The sequence below is a fragment of the Sinocyclocheilus anshuiensis genome, unplaced genomic scaffold, assembly GCF_001515605.1.
Source record: "Sinocyclocheilus anshuiensis isolate Anshui unplaced genomic scaffold, SAMN03320099.WGS_v1.1 scaffold208, whole genome shotgun sequence".
Classification (NCBI taxonomy): Eukaryota; Metazoa; Chordata; class Actinopteri; order Cypriniformes; family Cyprinidae; genus Sinocyclocheilus; species Sinocyclocheilus anshuiensis.
The window spans coordinates 2,159,187-2,179,607 of NW_015557186.1; the positions used below are offsets into that span (position 1 = coordinate 2,159,187).

The window sequence follows — 20,421 nt, forward strand, 5'->3', positions numbered from 1 at the left end:
AGATCTTCTTTATGCACCAAGAGCTTGTAACACTCCAGAGAAAGGAAAAAATGAAATCGCATCATATGACCCCTTTAATTTGATCAAAAGTGACAGTAAAGATATTTATAATGTTGCAAAAGATTTCTCTTTCAAATAAATGCCGTTATTTTTACAAATCCTGCAAAACAAAATGTATCAAAGTTTCCACAAAAATATGAAGCAGCTCAACTGTTTTCAACATTGATAATAATATGCTAATCAGACTATATTCAAATAGAAAATATTTTTTTTACATTGTAATAATATTTCATGTTTTTTTTTTTTTTTTCAGTTTTTTACTGTAAATTTAAAAAATCTTACCAGACAAACTCTCTTTTTCTTTCTAGGCCTGCAGTATATACTGTAGTAACATTTTATGTCCCTACTAACAACACACCACAATTCAATACATGAGTTTTGCTTAAAAATGTAAAGTATTAAAAACAAATGATTTGTGTTCATATAGATGTCGATCTTGGAAAAGATGACATCTTTAACTCCAGTTCAGGAAACGACACTATCCCAATGCCATCGATTGCAGTTACTGAATCAGTCCTCACTACAACCTTAACCACAAGAGTTTTCATTCCAAAAACTCTGGAATCAAGTACAACAACCACTCCTACGGTACAACCATCTCCAAATTCACCGGAAGAAACAAAGTTCTCGACCAAAACACCAACACAGAGTCCCATGATAGTGGATGAAATGGTGCATAAAAATCAGGAAGATGGACGGAACGCGACCGAGTCTACGAACTGCACCTTTGACCCCTGCATTCACCTCCAAGACACCTGCTTCAACAGACCCGACCCGACATGCATCTGTCCCGGCGTGACCTCAGACTCGCAGCCTCCTGACAGCCCCACCTCGCTCGCGGTCACGGCGGTCACTTACAGCGTGCTGCTAGTTACGTGGTGTGCGCCGTACTCACTGGTAACGCAGTACTTGTTAGGTGTCCGACACGAGGGTTTAACGCAGAAGAACCTGAGTTTCAGCTCTGCGGTCCGTCAGGTGTTCATATCAGATCTGGAGGCGGATAGCATTTATCATATCTGCTTACAGGCCGTGAACGGCGCAGGATCATCAGGCCCTAAATGTGCCTCGGTCCGGATGGGTTTAAACACAGAGGTGTATTTATACAGTCTGTTAGTGGTGTGTGGAGTCCTGATGCTGATTGTGGCAACACTGAGCTTCTGTCTGTATAAACAGTGTAAGAAAGCACCGGTGGAGAACCCACATCTAACCCGGTTAATCTCCATCCCCAATCCAGCGTTCTTCAACCCATAGAAAGAACAGAAGGAGTGGAAGAACATACCTCTTCATATGCAGCTGCATGTATAGAGGAAATCAATTCTCCAAATAAAAGTTCATTAGATATTTATCTAAATGTTTTTCCCTTAAGTAATAGCTCTATATATTCTTAAACCTTACCTGCATAGTTGGTGGGCGCACAATACAAATTCCTGCTATTGGCCAGAATTTTGTGCATTTATAAAATATATTTGATTTTATGCATACATGTGCTCAACCACAACCAAATTAAAATATAAATGAAATTTTGATAGAATCCAGTCAATTAAATCAATACACAGTGTTATTAATGTTAACTAAAACTATAAAAAACTTTAATTTTAATCAAATAAATGTTAACTGAGATAAACTAATATATATATATATATATTATTTTTAAATAATTTGTTTAGTTTAAGTACTACAATTACTACAACTAAAAACTAACTACATAAATAAATAAATACATATTTAAAACCAATAAAAACAAATTTGCAATATGAATTTAAAATAAAAAAATATTTTAAAATATAAAAATTTTAAAAAATATATATTCATTAAACATTACATATTAATCTTTCAAATAACATGGAATTAAATAAAGGGGTTGAATGATTTTTAAAACATACATGACTTCCTCAAAAAAAAAAAAGATTGTAAATGCTCAAAACAAACAAAAATTATAAAATATTTTATAAAGATGATTTTTATAAAGATAAAATATCGGTAGTTCATAGAAACCTATTAGTCAGTGTAAAACGTAAAACTTAATGTACTTAAAAATTGCATTTAATGACTACTTAAAACTCATATTATTTATAGTTTTATACTCTTGTCTAAATCAACTATTTCAAAAGATGATTAGGTTTTTACATTAAAGTAACTTCTGTTTTTTACTTTGCAGTTTACAGTCTTGTGCAATTTGGACTTTACTCCTAGCTAACATTCATATTTTTTTGACTCTTTATTTCTCTTCAAAAGAAAAAAAAAATGTACGCTGTGAATCTGTTGAAAGGATTGGTAAGAAATTACTCAAAAAACCTAACGACTGCAACTCAGAATCCTTCAGTAAAGACCAATCTACACACTCACTATAGTCTACTTTTTACACACATCATACACACAAATGTGTATTTCATGTCTATTTTTATTCTCAAAGTTGACCCAAAGTTCATTAAAAGTGATTTTAAAAAAAGTTTCTTGCGGAGTTGAAAACCATACACTGATCAGAAGTGACACCACATGAATTTAATATTGCAATCAAAAAAATAATTTTTGACTTTACAGACTAAAGTGTCTCAAGAGCGGGGCATCGATTTCCATTCTGCATAAAGACTGATTATCCAAATGTCTTGGTCAAAGCTCAATCTCAGATGACTGTACATCTACTTTGTGTTGTTCAGCACCTCAACGGTCTTTTTACCGTAATGATAGTAGCTGTAACCGGATGCTGCGGTCGTCAGAGCGGTAATGTACCTGCAAACAAACAGAATATACATTTGTTTAATTGGAGTCAATACTTAGAATATTGATGTGAGAATGTGATTGTGAGTAAAACCTCACCACAGTGACTGCAGTAAAACACTGTCAGTGTAGTGAAACACCGGCGCAGCCAGAGACGCCGACACCAGGAACAACTGCACCGCCGTGTTGATCTGAAACACACACACTGTTTTTTTCTATTTTAACAGCATCTTTTTTTCAAACACAAAACAATATATATTTATAAAAATAATGACCATCAATGGCCATAAGATTCAAAATTCAGAGTCAATACAATCTGATATTGGGAAAAACATTTACTTATGTTTACAGAAACATTACTAACACTGTTAAAAAATGCACATATTAGGACCCAATAATTTCTGTGATGATGGAAATATATTACTATTGTACAGTAGAATGTGTTTCTTAAAGTAGTAGTAGTAACAATAATAATAAACTATTAAAATTGTATTTTTTATGGAATATCACACAATTAACAGTAAACTTCTTTAATAAAAGGTGTTAAAAGTATTACATTTGATCACATTTGATTACAATTTAAAAGAATAATTCAATCGTTAATGTTTTATGTCTTCATTTGATTACCACTGTTTGTGTATTTTTTTTATAAATGTGCATTAAATCATAAATTAAATAAAAAAAAACAGAATTTCTAAAATAAATCAATAAAATTAAATGTAAAAAAAATAAAATGATTTTTTTATAAATTATAACATTGTTACAATTTTATAAATTCAACTTATTAGACATACTTTTTGATTATTCAAATTAAATTAAATTGTTAAAAAAAAAAAAAAAAAAACGGAGAATAAAGACATTTATATTGTTTCAATTTCTATTTCAAATAAATGCTGTTACTTTAACTTTCCGCTCATCAAAGAATCCTAAGATAAATGTATCACGGTTTTCACAAAAAGCAGCACAACTCTTTTCAACATTAATAATAATCAGACAAATTAAATTAAATTGTAAAAAAAAAAAAAAAAACGAATTTAGAAAAATATGAAAACTAATATATGCATTACAAGGTTTTATGAAGAGAGAAATATTTGTTTTGGTAAACAGATTGAATGGTCCACCTTGCTGATGAGTGTTGGTTTCAGTCGGGCAGTGGTGTAACACGGGTTGAAGAATTTACTGACTGTTACCTGAACAGACAATAAAGACAAATAATGTGATGGAAATGATTCCTTACACAGCAATAATAATTCTAGGTGCTTTTAGCATGTCAAAAATGGTTACTCCATGACCTGTAAAACACACAGATCCACAGAAAATAAACCAGTGTAACACTGAAACACAATTTTGACTACAGAGTGCATGCCTTGGTTCCAGAATAATTTTTCCCATTCATTTTTTCTTTCCATATGGATTTGTTAATACGTCTTTGTTTTGTTAAAATTCGAAGCATTTAAAAATCAAGACAAAAAAAGAAAAGTTACAAGACGGCTTTAATGAGGGAAAGAACTCCAGTCCTATGAAGCATTGCAAATGACAACTGAATTTAAAACTACTGTTTTAAAGATGTTGATTGTGTATGTAGCAACAACATATCTTACGTTTACTGCAAAATATGCATGCATATCCACAAATATTTAAGTAATTTGAGAGTGACTCTGGAATTTCAGTGATTGTTCAAACCATGATTATTCAAAATATTCGACTGATGACTTGTATGCATCTGATTTTTACTTTCAGAACCTGACTGTTGCACTCTATTGCATTTCTTTTAAATAGCCAATCACAATGTGACAATAAAGCACCAAAAGAATGATTGAAAGATGAAGACTTACTGGAGGTGGAACTGTTTTATAGCGCACATAGAAAACAGCAGCAATCAGTGCTACATCTCTGGAAATGATCAATGCTGTCAGTGGAGCTGTGAGGAAACACAAGAGCACTCGTGAGTGAATGACACGTCTAATACTGCCGCCTGATTATTAACAACTGATTGAGAAAGCAGCTTCAGCTGTTTGATTTGTCTGTGATAATGCATACTGTGTTTTCTGAGATCTTGAATTACTAAATATGTGCTGATGTAGCCTAAAGGTTGTGGGTGTAAGCGAAAAGCTGTTCAAACCTCATGAAGGGAAATACAAGAACACCACTAAACCAAGATTGTGACACTTAACCACAGCTTCCTCAAAGAGGATTCTTCCTGCTGTAAGTGTACGATGTGCTCTGCTGAATTAAAGGGGTAGTTCACCCAAAAATAAAGATTTGCTGTTAATTTACTCACTCTCAGGTCATCCAAGATGTAGGTGACTTTTTTCTTCAGTAGAACAGTAAAGAAGATTTTTAGCTGAAACCGTGCTCCTTGGTGACGTATAAAATGCAAGTCAATGGTTACCGGCACTTTGAGAGTCAAAAAATTAATATGCATGGCTCCTGACGATATATTGAGGTCTTGTGAAGTGAAACGATCATCTGTGCAAGAAACTGAACATTATTTATAATATTATTAACCTGTAATCCATAGCCTCAAGCAAACGAGGAAATCTGATTCTTTTCCGCAAACTGATTCTTTTGGACAGTTCGTTTCTATGAACTGGTTCAATTCACTAGTTCGTTTACGTAATCACGCAATGACCTCACTTATACATAATTATATTATTAAAGCACCCAATAATGATGTGAAACTTGGATGTTTTACAAAACATATAAATTTAATAAAACTAGTCTTCATCAGCTCACCTTTTTATATAAACCATCAAAATTTTCATTTTGCCCCTTCATTCAAGCTCTCGGTTCACTCCTGCTCATAGGTCTTCGGTTCGAGTCGAACTGTTTCCTCGGTTCAGTCAGTGACAGGAACTGGAGCGCTGAATCAGTTCATTCGTCACAGGATCAGATGGTATTTTGGCTTATTTAGAGTCGGAGTGACTGTCAGGCATCTGAAATTTGATTGAGTAACGTGTAGATCTGTGCTGCTCGAGCCGCGAACTGATTCAGACGCTTCAGTCCGATTTGATGAACCGATTCACTAAAAAGAACCGGTTCAAAAGAATGATTCATTCACAAACTGAACCGTTTGCCTGAGGCTCTGGGTTACAGCTAATAATGTTGTAAATAATGTTTAGTTTCTTGCACAGAGTGATCGTTTCACTTCATAAGACCTCAATAGGAGCCAGTTTCTTGCACAGAGTGATCGTTTCGCTTCATAAGACCTCAATAGTAGCCAGTTTCTTGCACAGAGTGATCGTTTCGCTTCATAAACCCTCAATAGGAGCCAGTTTCTTGCACAGAGTGATCGTTTCGCTTCATAAGACCTCAATAGTAGCCAGTTTCTTGCACAGAGTGATCGTTTCGCTTCATAAGACCTCAATAGGAGCCAGTTTCTTGCACAGAGTGATCGTTTCGCTTCATAAACCCTCAATAGGAGCCAGTTTCTTGCACAGAGTGATCGTTTCGCTTCATAAGACCTCAATAGGAGCCACTGGTATTAATTTTGTGTTCCTTGATATACTGTTTTTGACTCTCAAAGTGATGGTAGCTGCTGACTTGCATTTTATGAATCACCAAGATCCACGGACACTAAAAATCTTCTCTATATTTCTACTGAAGAAAAACGGATGACCTGAGAGTGAGTAAATTAACAGCAAATTGTCATATTTGTGCGAACTATCCCTTTAAATCTGGGTCTGCTGGTTAAAATACAATGACGGAAGTCTCATGATCTGTTCATCTCACCTGGGATGAGTTGTGCATATGTCAGACTGATGTAAAGAATACTGATGAGAATCTTATCAGCCAATGGATCCAGAGCGCTTCCCAGAGCCGACTTCTGATTGGGCCAGTTCCGTGCGATGTAGCCGTCCAACTGAAGGAGAAACCAATGATCAATAAAACAACATCAGCTTAAGGACACTTCATTAAGCCTTGAAATAAAATGATCAAGCACCACAGATCACATTTTCTTTAATCTACCAAGTCTGTTGCTCCGGCCAGTACAAAAAGGCCCAGAGAGACGTGGAAGTACTGCTCCATGATTAAGTATCCCAGGACAGGAGACAGAACGATCCGGGCAATACAGAGGTAATTCGGGATCGTCCATGGATTCTCATACTGCGAATAAATTACATTACATGGCATTATGAATATGCAAGAAGAGAAAGTATTTTATTCACACTTAAAATGCATGAATGTCGTTTCCATGGCCAACAGAAATATTAAAGCAAATTTAATTTACTGCAAAGAAAAACAGATTTTCTTTATCAGTATTTTCTGTCGTTTTCCAGTACAAATATATAAACAACCATGTTAACTACGAACATGATCCACTAGTGTTTGACAGCCACAAAGTGAAACAATATTTTTTGTCTTTTCTTTTTTCAACAATAAATCTGTTGATTTATCATTTCAAACTGTACAAATTTGTTTTAAATACTCTGTTCATAAGTGTGCATCTTCCACTGCAAAAATAAATAAATAAATAAATGTATTGTTTTCCGAGATGCAAAATGACATAAAATACTAAGTCTTGTTTACTGAAAAAAACGTCAAAATCTGTCAGCGGGGTGAGAAAAATGCACTTAATTCAAAGGAAAAATAACAATTTTTTTCTTGATTTAAGCATAAACTCACTTATTTTTTTGAGGGGAACAAATGTAAATGTATCTTGATTTAATAAATTTGAAATAAAACAAGACATATACCAAAAAAAAAAAAAAGTAAGAAAATTATTTTTCAAGTAAAGGTTGCAAACAAAATACTTGGCAAAAATAATTTTTTTGTGATTCAAAATGATAAATCATTAGATCTAGTATTGAAAATAAAGACAAAAAGTAACTAAAATTGACTAATTTACATTGGTATACTATAAAGCATACCCATTAAAAATATTATTTGGAAAAAAATTGTCTTTTAATTTGGATTAACGTTTTTTTTAGCTAATGAAATATGTATTATTTATGAGTTTATTTTAATAAATTGTTATTTTTTACTTTATATTGAAATATTAAATTGTATTACTGTTTATTTATTTTAATGTAATTATTCATGCATTTCATATAATTAATTTACTTTTATTTATTGATTGATTTAAATTTAAATACATCTATCTTCACATTTCTACACTGTTCTTCTCTGAACTTGCGGCCCCCTGTGGGTCCCCGGACCCCAGTTTGAAAACCCCTGCCGTAATTTATTTAGACCTAAGGTCAAAACAAGTGTGAAAAAAGTGTAAAAGGTCAAATAATACACCTGATTCGCTCACCGGCTCTTTAAACTGGAAATGTCCCTCAGGTGAAGAGGCTGCTTGATCTTCATCCTTTTCCCTTGAATCCTTTTCAGAAGACTTTTCTTCCAAAACTGGCTTTCTAGATGCTTCAGTACAATACAGACTAAAACTACTGCTAGACAGCGGCAGATGAAGCCTGCAGTGATGTTTCAGTAACGTTAGTTTTGATCTACAAATAACAGAGAAGAGATGGTCTGGTCTCTGACTGCCTGCTCTGTGAAGGTCCAGATCTGCTCTACAGGAGCTCTGAAGCCATCGGGGCTGTGATGTAGTGTTTTTCCGCGGTAAGTTTGCAGGTGTTTTGTCATGGCAGCTGTAGTGGCAGGTGGCAGCAGTGCTGGCAGTCAGTCTGTGTGTGTGTCCTTTAGCACAGCTCAACCAGCTCTTCCTACAAGCAGCCAAAAGCATGTCAGCGGCTTTAGCTCAAGAAAACTAGATGATAGATAACCCCGAACTGTCCAACCGAGAATCCAGCAGCATATTTCGAAATTAATTCGTTCATGTTATTTTATTTTTGAGACATTCATATCTGTCGACCCACGTTTCTAATATGCCGTGTTCCGATCTGAATGTTTACGACAGTTGTCAAAAGGGGGCGGGGAATTAAAGGGAACGCGCTCTAATATAAGCTATAAAAAATAAAAGAAATTAATTGAACGCAGTCTATAAGTCTATAAAATGCGACATATTAAGTGATATAATATAACATATAATATAATATTATATATATATTTTGATGTTGGTAGAAACAGATACCAAGTTAGTAAAAATATCTAGGTGCAACATTAATTGTAAAACTGTAAAACATTTTCTTTTATATTCACAAAACTGCAAGTCAGTTTATCAACTAATAGAAATAAATAACCATTTATAATATAATATAATACATGCAATTTATTAGCTAATGTAACATGAAATGTCATAATAGTTAATAGTAATCAACATAGAATCTTTTAGAATCTGTCATTTTGATTTTTATTTATTTTTTTACTTTATTTAGATGGCTTTTTATAATGAATACAGCGTTCATGTGCATTTGCATGTTCTTTAAATTTTAATCTATTGCATTTGCATTTATTGGCTGCACATGTGTAAGTTCTTATAAGGTTATTTTACTGTTACCGATAATGGTATAAACAGACTTCAGCATTCAGTATGGAACACAGCTAACATCATACAATACAAAACTATTTAAACATTGTTTTAATGTTCATAAATGTGGTTACTGTTTGATTTTGTACATACCATATACAGGAAAAGACTATTTAAAGACAAATATGTGTCTATTTGTGTACATGAAAACAATGTACAGTTCATAACATGGAAATACTGAAGCATTTGTGTAAACATACATTACACTGTGTGTTATAAATATAATATTGGTTGCATTAAAAAACTAACACAACAGTACGACACAGAGCGTAAAACATCATAAAGGTGGCTGGTTCATATGGTTTGAAGCTGATAGGTCCTGTGCCCTTTCTTCAGAAGGTAACCCTGCTCATTGAGTGCGCTGATGAAGCCCTCAAAATCCACAACCTGAGAAAGCAGAAGTGGGAAGAGCATTAAAAAAAAATGTAAATGCATCATCTGACAGCATGCTATGTAACGTGGATGAAGTTCACCTGTATTTGCAGATCTTTGGCGAGCTGTCGTAGCTCCTGGAACTCAAACATGCTTTTGTTGGTGCGTTCAGCGAGTTTGTTTAACGCTGTGACAAATTTCTTGACTTTGGAGCGGTTACTCATCCCAGAGCCCAGCTGAGAGCGGTCGAAATCCAGATGGCCAAACTCATCAGAGTAAGTGTCGGCCAAGCTAAACGCAGAAGAACATGAACGCTTTTTGTTGCATGGAAGAACAATTAACTGTTTTTTATCAATTAAACAATTGTGGAAATACAATCTGAGACTGCCATATTTTATTTGGGTCTAAATAAATCTGCATTATTTAGTCACAATCATAACACATCATCCCCATGAAAAAATTCTATATAACTTAAAGAAAATGCAGCGTTTGAGTCACCTGTGTTTCATGATCTCCATAACATCCTCCGCATCACTTTGCGTAGCTTTTTCTCTGAGCTCAACACGAGCTCTGGCCTGCAGAGAAAGAGAAAAAAAAATGTGACTGTCATTCAGAGACCCTGAATTTATTATTTAGACCCCATGAAATCAAAATGTTATTTATTGATCAGACCTTTAGTGCATGTCTATAGAAAATTGACCAAAAATATTAACACCGTTTGGAATTAAGATCTTTTTTTAATGTTTTTAAAGATGTCTCTTATGCTGACCAGGGCTGCATTTGATTATTTGATAAGAATTTTTTACTCATTTACAACACAATCAAATTTAATATGCTCCCTGCCCTTTCTTCAGAAGGTAACCCTGCTCATTGAGTGCACCGATGAAGCCCTCAAAATCCACAACCTGAGAAAGCAGAAGTGGGAAGAGCATTAAAAAAAATGTAAATGCATCATCTGACAGCATGCTATGTAACGTGGATGAAGTTCACCTGTATTTGCAGATCTTTGGCGAGCTGTCGTAGCTCCTGGAACTCAAACATGCTTTTGTTGGTGCGTTCAGCGAGTTTGTTTAACGCTGTGACAAATTTCTTGACTTTGGAGCGGTTACTCATCCCAGAGCCCAGCTGAGAGCGGTCGAAATCCAGATGGCCAAACTCATCAGAGTAAGTGTCGGCCAAGCTAAACGCAGAAGAACATGAACGCTTTTTGTTGCATGGAAGAACAATTAACTGTTTTTTATCAATTAAACAATTGTGGAAATACAATCTGAGACTGCCATATTTTATTTGGGTCTAAATAAATCTGCATTATTTAGTCACAATCATAACACATCATCCCCATGAAAAAATTCTATATAACTTAAAGAAAATGCAGCGTTTGAGTCACCTGTGTTTCATGATCTCCACGACATCCTCCGCATCACTTTGCGTAGCTTTTTCTCGGAGCTCAACACGAGCTCTGGCCTGCAGATATAGAGAAAACCTTCAGACTGTCATGCAGAGACCCTACATTTGAAGAGTTCATTTGCAAAAACAGATAACTCTGTTTTTAACAATTCTCAAAAATTATGTTTTTTCATTGTGCATTCCAATTAATCTCAATCAAACTGCAGTTGGGTTATTTTGATTAGGTTAAAAAAAATAACTAAAAATTACAGCTAACTAACACAATAAAACAATAAAAACATGATTACACAATAAAAAAAACATGATTTTTGAAAATTTAACAAAACCGAGTTATCTGTTTTTGCAAATAAACTCTTCATTTATTATTTAGACCCCATGAAATCATTTAGTGCAAGTCTGAAAAAATAGAAAACAGACCAAAGATACTGACAAAAATTAGGATGTTTAAATGTTTTTAAAAGAAGTCTCTTCTGCTCACCAAGACCACATTTATTTGATCAGAAATACAGTAAAACAGTAATATTGTGAAATATTGTTACAATTTAAAATAACTGTTTTCTATTTGAATTCATGGTTTACACAATATATATATATATATATAAATTTCATTTTAAACATTCAAATAGAAAACAGCTATTTTAAATTGTAGTAATATTTCACAATACAATTTTTATTGTATTTTTGATCAAATAAATGTAGCACTGGTGAGTAAAAACATAAAAAAATCTTAATTATTCAAAATGTTTGATTGTATTGTACACATTTTTATCTATCAAAATGCAAATAGTAACTCATGGTTTTGCTGCAACGTGGCTGTGATGTAAACTAAAGGCTTTTGACTATTTAAAAAAAAAAAGAACATGAATAGGCAATGTCACCACAGGAAAGAAAAATCTTAAAAAATTAAATAAAAAGAATAATAAAGCGAACACAGAGTGGAGTAAATGTCGTGATGTCTTCAGTAGAACTGATCTTATATCGTGGTCATCCTGTGGTGATTTCGGTCACCTCTGTGAGTCGGATGAGGGACTCCAGCTGGCGGGTGGTGATGGGAGTGCTGTCGGCCGTCTGGTTCTGTTTGCGCAGCTCCAGATAAAAGTCCTGCAGCACCTGCGCAGCCTCTGCAGAGAGAGTGGGGTGAACGTAGTGGCGGGCGTAGCCGACGTACTTCCGCAAAAGCTGGTGAGGGATGGGGTCAAAGGCCTCTCCTGGAACCAGCTACGGTCAAAGAGAGATTAATATTAGTACAGCTGTAATATACAGTACAGTACCAATAAATAGTATTAGTTGCATTAATAAAACATACTGTACAGCATAAATTAAGTCAATAATCAAATTTGTTAACATTAGTTAAGCATTAGCTAACATGAACTAACAATGATCAATATTTTACAGCATTTACTAATCTTTTATTAATAAAAATTGTATACAATTTATTTAGTCAAGAATATAATTGTTGATTATGTAAATTGACAGTGCATTAACTAATGTTAACAGATACAACTTTTAATTTTAAAAATGAAATATTAAGAATAATAAATACTATAGAAGTATTAGGTCATTGTTAATAAAGTAGTTAACTACATAAAAAAAATGAAACCTTATTATAAAGTGTCCTTAATAGAATTAGTTAAGAAAAAATTTAACTAAAATGATGCTTAACAGATCAGTAGTTGTTACACATTTAAATATGTATGAGAAATAGTAAGAGTGATAACTGCAAATACCCCTAATGTTAGTTATTTTTAATAATGAAAGCTATTAGTGAGTTAGTAACGCTACAATAATGTCTCGACATTTCTTAATTAGTTATGCATTAGCTAACATTTTTTTACAGCATTCGTTAATCACTGTAAATTGTTTGTTGTTTGTTCATATTAAGTCACAGTGTAATAATGTTAACAGTTTTAATTTTTGATTTTAATATCAAAAAATATATTTTAAAATATATTACTTAATGTTAGCATTAAGTAAGATAAATAAATGCTTTAAATTTATTATTATTTTTTTTTTTTTCATTATTATTTCATGTCAGTTCAGGTCCATTAACTAATAGTAACAGATACAACTTTTGATTTTAATAATGCATTTAGTTAACATTGAAATGAACATTAAATGAGATTAATGCATGCTTTAAAACAATTTTTCATTGTTAGTTCATGTTAAAAGGGTAGTTCACCCAAAAATGTAAATTATGTCATCTGACTTCCATAGTATGGAAAAAACGTACTATGATAGTTAAAAAAAAAAAATACTCTGGAAGTAAATGGCTACCGTCAACTGTTTGGTCACAACATTCTTTAAAATATCTTCTTTTGTTGGTTTGGAACAAGTGGAGGGTGAGTAAATGATGACGGAATTTTCATTTCTGGGTGAACTATCCCTTTAACAAATGAAACCTTTTTCAGTAAACCTGGTTAAGAAAAGAAATGTGAAGTGACATTACTTTGAGTGTGTCAGCGAGGGGTTTCTCCGAGGACACCTCCAGAATGGAGATACTGGACTCCTGCGTGCTGTAGCGTGTGACCGCAGCACTGCTGACTGCACCGTTCTTTCCTGCACGCATGGCCATCACGTGTTCGGACAGCAGGTGGTCGTGGTCTTCATTAGGGGTGTCCAACAAGATGAAGACCAGATCGAACCTGGACAGCAGTGCACTTCCCATTCTAGAGTCACACAGGCAACACTTTAATACTTGAAAAAAACTGTTTTCGACTGTAGTGTCTTGCCTTGCTCTCAAATCTGACATTCATTGCTAAACTAATGAACTGTTACTTAGCAGAAAGTGTTTATTCTTATTCATTTATTAAACATCACATTGCTGTTGCTCATCTTTCATAGATATCTACTTGTTGCTTATATTAAACCCAATTAACTCTATAATCAACGTCCAACTAAAGAATCAGTAGAATCACAGGCATACACTCACTTCAGGTTCTCAGAGACAGTCTTGGCTTTATTGTAATGCCCTCCGACTGGATTGGCCGCTGCAATGATGGAGGTTCGAGCAGGAAGTGTGCAGACAATCCCAGCTTTAGCCAGACTGATGCTCTGCTGCTCCATGGCCTCCAGAAGAGCCTGATGCTGGCTGCCCATCTTATCAAACTCATCAATACAACAGATACCTGGAGAAAATATTAAATCTCACATTCCCAGGAATCACCATTCCATGTTTGGATCCTAAATTGATTTAGATGTCTATGTTATAGGTTAAATACCTTGATCTCCCAGCACCAGCGCTCCAGCCTCAAGAGCGTAATCTCCCGATCCACTGTCCCGGGACAGAGATACAGTCAGTCCTGAGGTGGTGGTCGTGTTTCCACAAACATATACGCCCCGTGGAGCCACGTTACACATGGCCTGGACACACAACAACAGCACAGATATGGCATTTAGATAAACTTCAATTCATCTGACTGACTGATAAATGCATTAGAGGGACTTATAAGATCATGTACCTGTAACATCTGACTTTTACCAAGTCCAGGGTCTCCAACGACAAGAATATGCGGGTCTCCTCTTATTGGGATACGATTTTTATCATCAACATACTTTTGACATCCACCAAACAGAGTCAGAGCCAGTCCTGCTTTGACAAGCTGAGAAAACAGAGATAGCGGTCAAAATAAGAGTCATATTTTACTTATCAACAATGATATCTTCAAGGTTATGAGCTCAGTAACATATCAACACCCAGTGATACATAACATAAACATCACAGTTATATAAGAACATACAATTTGGACACTCACCAAATGGCCATAAATGGCAGGACAAAGAGAGCTGCAATTAAATTGACAAAGTCACATCAGCTTCTTCACTTGCTAATATGTGCAACAGTAAACATATTATAAAATCTACATGTTACTCACTTCACTATGAGTTTGAATAAGTCCTCTTGAGCTTGAATCTCTTGGATGGCATAGAGATCTTTGATGGAGAACTCCACTGAAGGTCCCTGGCCCTCAGAATCAGACGCCGCTTTGCTTTTTTGACCCTTCGAGTTGCTGACAGAATTCGCCTGAATGTACAACAGGAACATACACTTGTCCTTCTTGTTTCTGTTATTTCCTGAAGAAAGAATTAAACAAAAATCATGAACAGGAAAGAGCAGTCTTGTATAAAATAATGTTTTAATGTGTTGATGCAGGACACAATAATAGTCTAAAAATGCCTTGTCATTTGTGGCAGGCTACTTGCATTTAGTATATATAGGCACTCCAATAAATAAATAAATAAATGGATATAATATATTAATTTCAGTCTAAATTATATTATGTGAGGGGTATAACAGCTCAACACAAAGATCCTTTCTGCACAGTGAATGTGACCATCATGTAAAAACTGAGTTGGACAGAAGGCCACCGGAGGCTGTCCTGTTTGTACAGCTCATTGAGGTCAGATGTAAAAATAGCACTAGCAGAACTTTGCCGGACTGTAATATGATTGTGTCTGTTAAGTCCTCATTTCTGAGATACTAAATGAATGACAATCAACCAATTGTTAATAATAAAGGTGCCTTTTCAGAATCTATGTAGCACTAGCTTTCTAAAGATATTTGCACTGACAGTGTGGACAATGTCTCGTACCCTCTTCATTGGACACTTTAATGACCCCTGTGATGGTGACCATGTCTCCAGGCACGCAGCTGTCCACGAGGTCCTGCGTGAGCTCACATTCAATGGTGCGCGGGATCCGACCGGACTCACGCTGGTCACCTGACATCAGCTCCTGAATCCTGTGAAGAGCACAGCAAGAGAAACTAATGAGGAATGGTGTTCTCTAAAACATCTCACACCAGTGTTATTACTGTTAACTAAAACTAAAACTATTGAAAACTGTTTTTGGTAATTAAAACAAAGTTCAAACTAAATAAAACATAAATATTAATGCAATTATTTTTTTTATTTTTATTACAAATGTTGCTTAGGCATCTAACTGAAATAAAATAGGTTTAAATACTAAAATTACTAAAAAATGTATTAAATCTATATATAAATATTACAAAAATAAAACTACAATTCACATAACAAAATTACTAAAACTTTAAATATAAACATAAAATTCTAAATATTTAATAACAACTATAATGGTATATAAATAATACTAGAACACTCACCAGAATTAAGTTATAACAGAAATTAATTAAAAAAATAAAATTAAACTTAATATATTTGTTGATTAGACATTCAGAGGACTATATTTTACACAAAAAAAAAAAAATGTTTTCTGCTCAGATAAATTTTCATTCACACAATTATACATTTACATACTTTACTGTCTGCCGGTCGACAGTGAGTGTTAAAGGTGAACTTCTGTTTGAAGTGAACGACCGACCACGACATTCAGTCTGTAAACACTGAGAAGAGGGAAAAAAAACAACTACATTAGACATCACTCAACACAGCAAACAGTTGTTACAGTTACTATTTACTGTGCGCAATACATCAAATTTTATCTATATTGTTTTCACTGCATTATTACATATGGGTGAAATGGTACAAAACTTGACTAATATCATTTGTTAAACAAGTAATAAACAGTCTGAAGCTGGAAGCACGCTGTACCTTAGTGGGTATGGCGTATTTCCCATCAGGCAGCGTGACGCTCTGTGTGTCTCCACAGCTGTTACAGACGAACGCCAGCTTACTGCAGAGCGGTTTAATGTTGCTCACTCTCACCACGGTACCTCTGATCGCAACAAACTTGCCGTATAAATTCGCTCTCAGACTTTTCAAAGGAGTCAGTGGCTCGTAGTTATATACCCTAAAAGAGAGAAAAGAAACACAAAGAGTTGATTTTTTCTATTAAACGATGTTATTGCCCAGCTCTTTATATAAAGTTGAATATATAAGTATGTCCAACTTTATCCGTATACATAAAGTATACTCATACAGGGTGGTATATACTATATAGAAAATCTCAACTGTTTGATTGCTTGTATCGTCGCAAATATTATTTATTATATATATTATCGCCCAGTTTAATTGTGCTAAATGCAACTATAAGGCAATGCGATATTAAAATGATATCAATATTAACATCATGATTTTCTGTAAAGCTGCTTTGAAACAAACTTTGTTTGTCAAACTTTGCCACTGCAAGATTAATCTTTAATGAGCCGAAAAGAACGCATGTCACACCTCTGTTCATCAATCTGCACTGGCTACCAGTAGCTGCTCGCATTAAATTCAAGGCATTAATGTTTGCCTACAAAACCACCACTGGCTCTGCACCCATTTACCTAAATTCATTAGTTCAGAGTTATGTGCCCTCTAGAAGCTTGCGTTCTGCAAGTGAACGGCGTATTATTGTGCCATCTCAAAGAGGCACAAAATCCCTTTCACATACTTTTTCATTAACTGTTCTCTCCTGGTGGAATGACCTGCCCAAATCAATCCGAGCAGCTGAGTCCTTAACCATCTTCAAGAAACGACTAAAAACACATCTGTTCCACCTTTATTTGACCCTCTAAATCTAACACTTTCTATACTATTTTAATTCTACTTTATCTATATTTATCTTCTTTTTTTATAAAAAAATATATTTATATTTTTCTATTCTATTTTTTCTATTCTATCTACTTGTTTTTCTGTGTGTGCACATACTGTATATTGTTGCTCTTTTGTTAGTTTTGACTGCTTTTATTGTCCTCATTTGTAAGTCGCTTTGGATAAAAGCGTCTGCTAAATGACTAAATGTAAATGTAAACAATGTGTATTGTGAAAAGCACTATATAAATAACTTTGACTTGCCTTGACTCTCATATAGTAAAGTAAACAGTCTCACCTGGCGCTGATATAAGGGATGTTGATTATGGGGCGTAGACCTGCAGGAAGCTCTTCCTGTCCCTGTAATTCTGCTGCACGTCGCTCCAGATCCACAGTCAACACCTGCAGAGAAAAATATAATTATTTCAGCTTGATCTTCAGAGATTTTGACAATGTTAGACTGAACAGTCACATTTATGTAAATGCATAGCACAAAACCCACCTGATGAATTGCCATACCCAAGCAGTCCAGAATCTTCTCAGGCATTTCTTTAAGATCTTTGGCAAGATCAGGTAGAGTGTGTGAAATCAGTTTGTTAAACAGAAGGTCTTTGTAGTCCACCAAAATGCTGCCTTTCCTTTCAATCTCATCCTGAGAGACGAAAAAAAAAAGAATATTTAGTTTTTTAATAAAGAACACTGACATTAGGGAAAACCATGCTATGAATTCTGATACCTTATCATACAGATCAATCTGCGATGTGAAGTACTGCTCAAAGACTTTAATCTTCTCAACATATGGTGAACTTTCGACAAAACCTGGAAAAGGAACAAACGTAAATCACAAACTGTCAAGAAAAAAAAATATTAAGAAATATATTCAAAAGGTCAATTATACGTTAAAACATGAAACGGGAAATGGAAAAATATAAAACCTTCAGAAAAATAGAGTCGCCATCCTTTGTATAGACACATGATGTCAAGGGTTGCTTGACTAACTTGTGGAGTAAATCCTGTGCCACAAACAACAACAACAACAACAACATAAATCAATCATATCAAGAGGTACAGGATTCCTGCAGGTTTATGAAGGTAAATTTAAGACTTGTCAATATGGACTCTAAATGTAAATGTCTTTTGTACTCATTTTACACAAAAAATAGCTTAAGGTTTGAATAGCTCTGCTTCAAAACACTAGATTTTGGAAATAACTTTTACAGTACCATCTGATCACACAGCAAAAAGTTGAATCAGAATCATGTTTTCCAGTGCAAATGTCTAAAGATTCTTAAATCAAGATACATTTACTGTACTTGAGAAGCAAAATGACATAAGAAGCCTTGTTTTTCAAGTGATTTCATGATTAAATCAAGAACAAATATCTGCCAACGTGCTCAGAAAAATCAGCTTAAATCAAGGCAAAACGAGTTTTCATTCCAGACAGATGTTAAATAATTTTGTTAAACTTCTCAAGACTTCATATGTTCATTTGGCATCTGTATCTTGATTTAAGGTTGTTTAGATATTTGTATTGGAAAACAAAAATACTGAGGAAGATGTTATTTGTTTTTGCAATGCATGCAACATTTAATGCTGTGTCTTTACGAATTTAAGACTTTCTGCTCTGATTTAAGACCTTAATTTGTGGAAGGGCAAAATAAGACTTTTGGACCCACTTTATATTAAGTGGCCTTAACAGCTATGTACTTACATTTAAATTAATAATTTGGTACAATGCACTTATTGTGTACATACATGTTTTTACATTGTACTTATATTGTAAACATACCTGCATGTAATTACATCTGTAATTAATTTCTGTAATTACATTTATAATTACACAGTTGACCCATCCCTTACACCTTAACCCACCCTTAAACCTACCCATACCAACAAACCTGTCCCTAACCTTACCCGTATCCCACCTCAATAGCAGCAAAAGTGTTTTGCAATACAATATGAACACAATAAGTACATTGTACTTATTTTTTTATGTAAGTACATAGTAGTTAAGGCCACTTAATATAAAGTGGGGCCAGACTTTTTAAGACTCACAGAAACTCCGGTGGCAAATGTCAGTGTAACAAACAAAATCAGTAATAAATTATGATTTCTTAAATACAAAATTAATTATAATATTTGTTTCCTAGAAAACCTGGCATTGTGTACTATGAATATTGTTGGCTCTGTTACTAATTGCTTAGTTGCTTTGGATAAATGCATCTGATAAATGTAAACTACATGATATATTATTAGTAGTAGTAGCATTTTGTCTATAAACAAGCTATGACCTAACTGACAAGACACTTACCATGTTGTGTATTGTTGGTGGAATAGTTCCCTCCTCCTCTGCTCCACTGACGGCCTCTCCATCCATACTGACCATTATTCCATCCTCTTCCTCCTCTCCACCCTCCTCCTCCTCCTCCTCCTCCAGCTGAGGTGTTTCCACCCCTCCATGACCCTCGGGCAGAACTCTGACTGCTCATCATTAACCCTCTGAAGTCTGAAAGCAAAATCATACAGCTATCAACGTGGCACAGTAACAAGATCGTCCTGATAGAGATAAATATCAACAATATCAATACAGACCCTCTGTTTCTTTACCGACTCTTTCTCATCATGTTTATTATAATCCAACATGTATGATATTATTGTACTATGTAATATTCTAATAAGCTAACCATCGAGAGACTGAAATAAATCTATACTGGTGAAATCTGTACTAGAATGAGCCGATACAAATAATCTGGACGATTTACCTGCTGTTTCTTATTTTACAACGGCTCGAATTAACGTTATAAGAATGAACGTGAAAAAAAAAAACATAAACTGAGAGAAATTAACACATATTTTATTAAAGAAAGATACTTTAACAGATCTTACTGACTACAGCCACTGTTTGTTTACTTCCACCCTCCTCCTCCTCCTCCTCCTCCA

The 20,421-nt window shown here is 34.4% G+C and overlaps 3 protein-coding genes across 5 annotated transcripts in view; 1 reads left to right on the plus strand and 2 right to left on the minus strand.

The window, feature by feature from the left end:
- Positions 1-1,311, plus strand: part of LOC107678720 (leucine-rich repeat neuronal protein 4-like) — a 4,530-nt gene extending 3,219 nt beyond the window's left edge. The window contains exon 3 of the mRNA XM_016474088.1: positions 488-1,311. Within this exon, the coding sequence (XP_016329574.1) occupies positions 488-1,311 (824 nt within the window). The remainder of the gene's footprint in view (positions 1-487) is intronic.
- A 1,275-nt stretch (positions 1,312-2,586) lies between these two features.
- LOC107678734 (cardiolipin synthase (CMP-forming)-like) lies at positions 2,587-8,645 on the minus strand. The gene is made up of 7 exons (XM_016474112.1): positions 8,036-8,645; positions 6,748-6,885; positions 6,511-6,640; positions 4,614-4,699; positions 3,900-3,968; positions 2,878-2,969; positions 2,587-2,790 (listed from the first exon to the last, which is right to left on the minus strand). Exons 1-7 carry the CDS (start codon positions 8,465-8,467, stop codon positions 2,700-2,702), a joined length of 1,038 nt encoding a protein of 345 aa, XP_016329598.1. The 5' UTR covers positions 8,468-8,645; the 3' UTR covers positions 2,587-2,699.
- A 696-nt stretch (positions 8,646-9,341) lies between these two features.
- LOC107678783 (DNA helicase MCM8-like) lies at positions 9,342-20,386 on the minus strand. Of its 3 annotated transcripts, none has more exons than XM_016474178.1 (19): positions 20,368-20,386; positions 19,793-19,987; positions 18,417-18,494; positions 18,218-18,300; positions 17,984-18,133; positions 17,780-17,883; positions 16,558-16,756; positions 16,264-16,349; positions 15,580-15,728; positions 14,863-15,061; positions 14,743-14,773; positions 14,449-14,589; positions 14,209-14,350; positions 13,920-14,115; positions 13,437-13,656; positions 11,999-12,208; positions 10,082-10,158; positions 9,685-9,874; positions 9,342-9,598 (listed from the first exon to the last, which is right to left on the minus strand). In XM_016474178.1, the coding sequence occupies exons 2-19, from the start codon at positions 19,971-19,973 to the stop codon at positions 9,506-9,508; spliced, it is 2,529 nt and encodes an 842-aa protein (XP_016329664.1). In that variant the 5' UTR covers positions 19,974-19,987; positions 20,368-20,386; the 3' UTR covers positions 9,342-9,505. The 3 variants fall into 3 exon arrangements, with proteins under 3 accessions (XP_016329664.1, XP_016329662.1, XP_016329663.1); XM_016474176.1 differs by having other exon boundaries at positions 20,244-20,383; XM_016474177.1 differs by lacking the exon at positions 20,368-20,386 and adding an exon at positions 20,074-20,220.
- Between the last annotated feature and the right edge of the window lie 35 nt (positions 20,387-20,421).

Bases quoted from the DNA above. Each gene is read 5' to 3' on its own strand.
- LOC107678734 (XM_016474112.1), bottom strand. From the start codon at position 8,467: ATGCTTTTGGCTGCTTGTAGGAAGAGCTGGTTGAGCTGTGCTAAAGGA. The intron at 4,700-6,510 runs GTGAGATGAACA...GTTTCCTCACAG, and splicing joins ATATGCACAACTCATCCCAG to CTCCACTGACAGCATTGATC. The intron at 3,969-4,613 runs GTAAGTCTTCAT...TTGTCTGTTCAG, and splicing joins ATAAAACAGTTCCACCTCCA to GTAACAGTCAGTAAATTCTT.
- LOC107678783 (XM_016474178.1), bottom strand. From the start codon at position 19,973: ATGATGAGCAGTCAGAGTTCTGCCCGAGGGTCATGGAGGGGTGGAAAC. The intron at 14,590-14,742 runs GTGAGTGTCCAA...CTGTTTTCTCAG, and splicing joins CTGCCATTTATGGCCATTTG to CTTGTCAAAGCAGGACTGGC. The intron at 9,875-10,081 runs GTGACTCAAACG...TTCTGCGTTTAG, and splicing joins ATGGAGATCATGAAACACAG to CTTGGCCGACACTTACTCTG.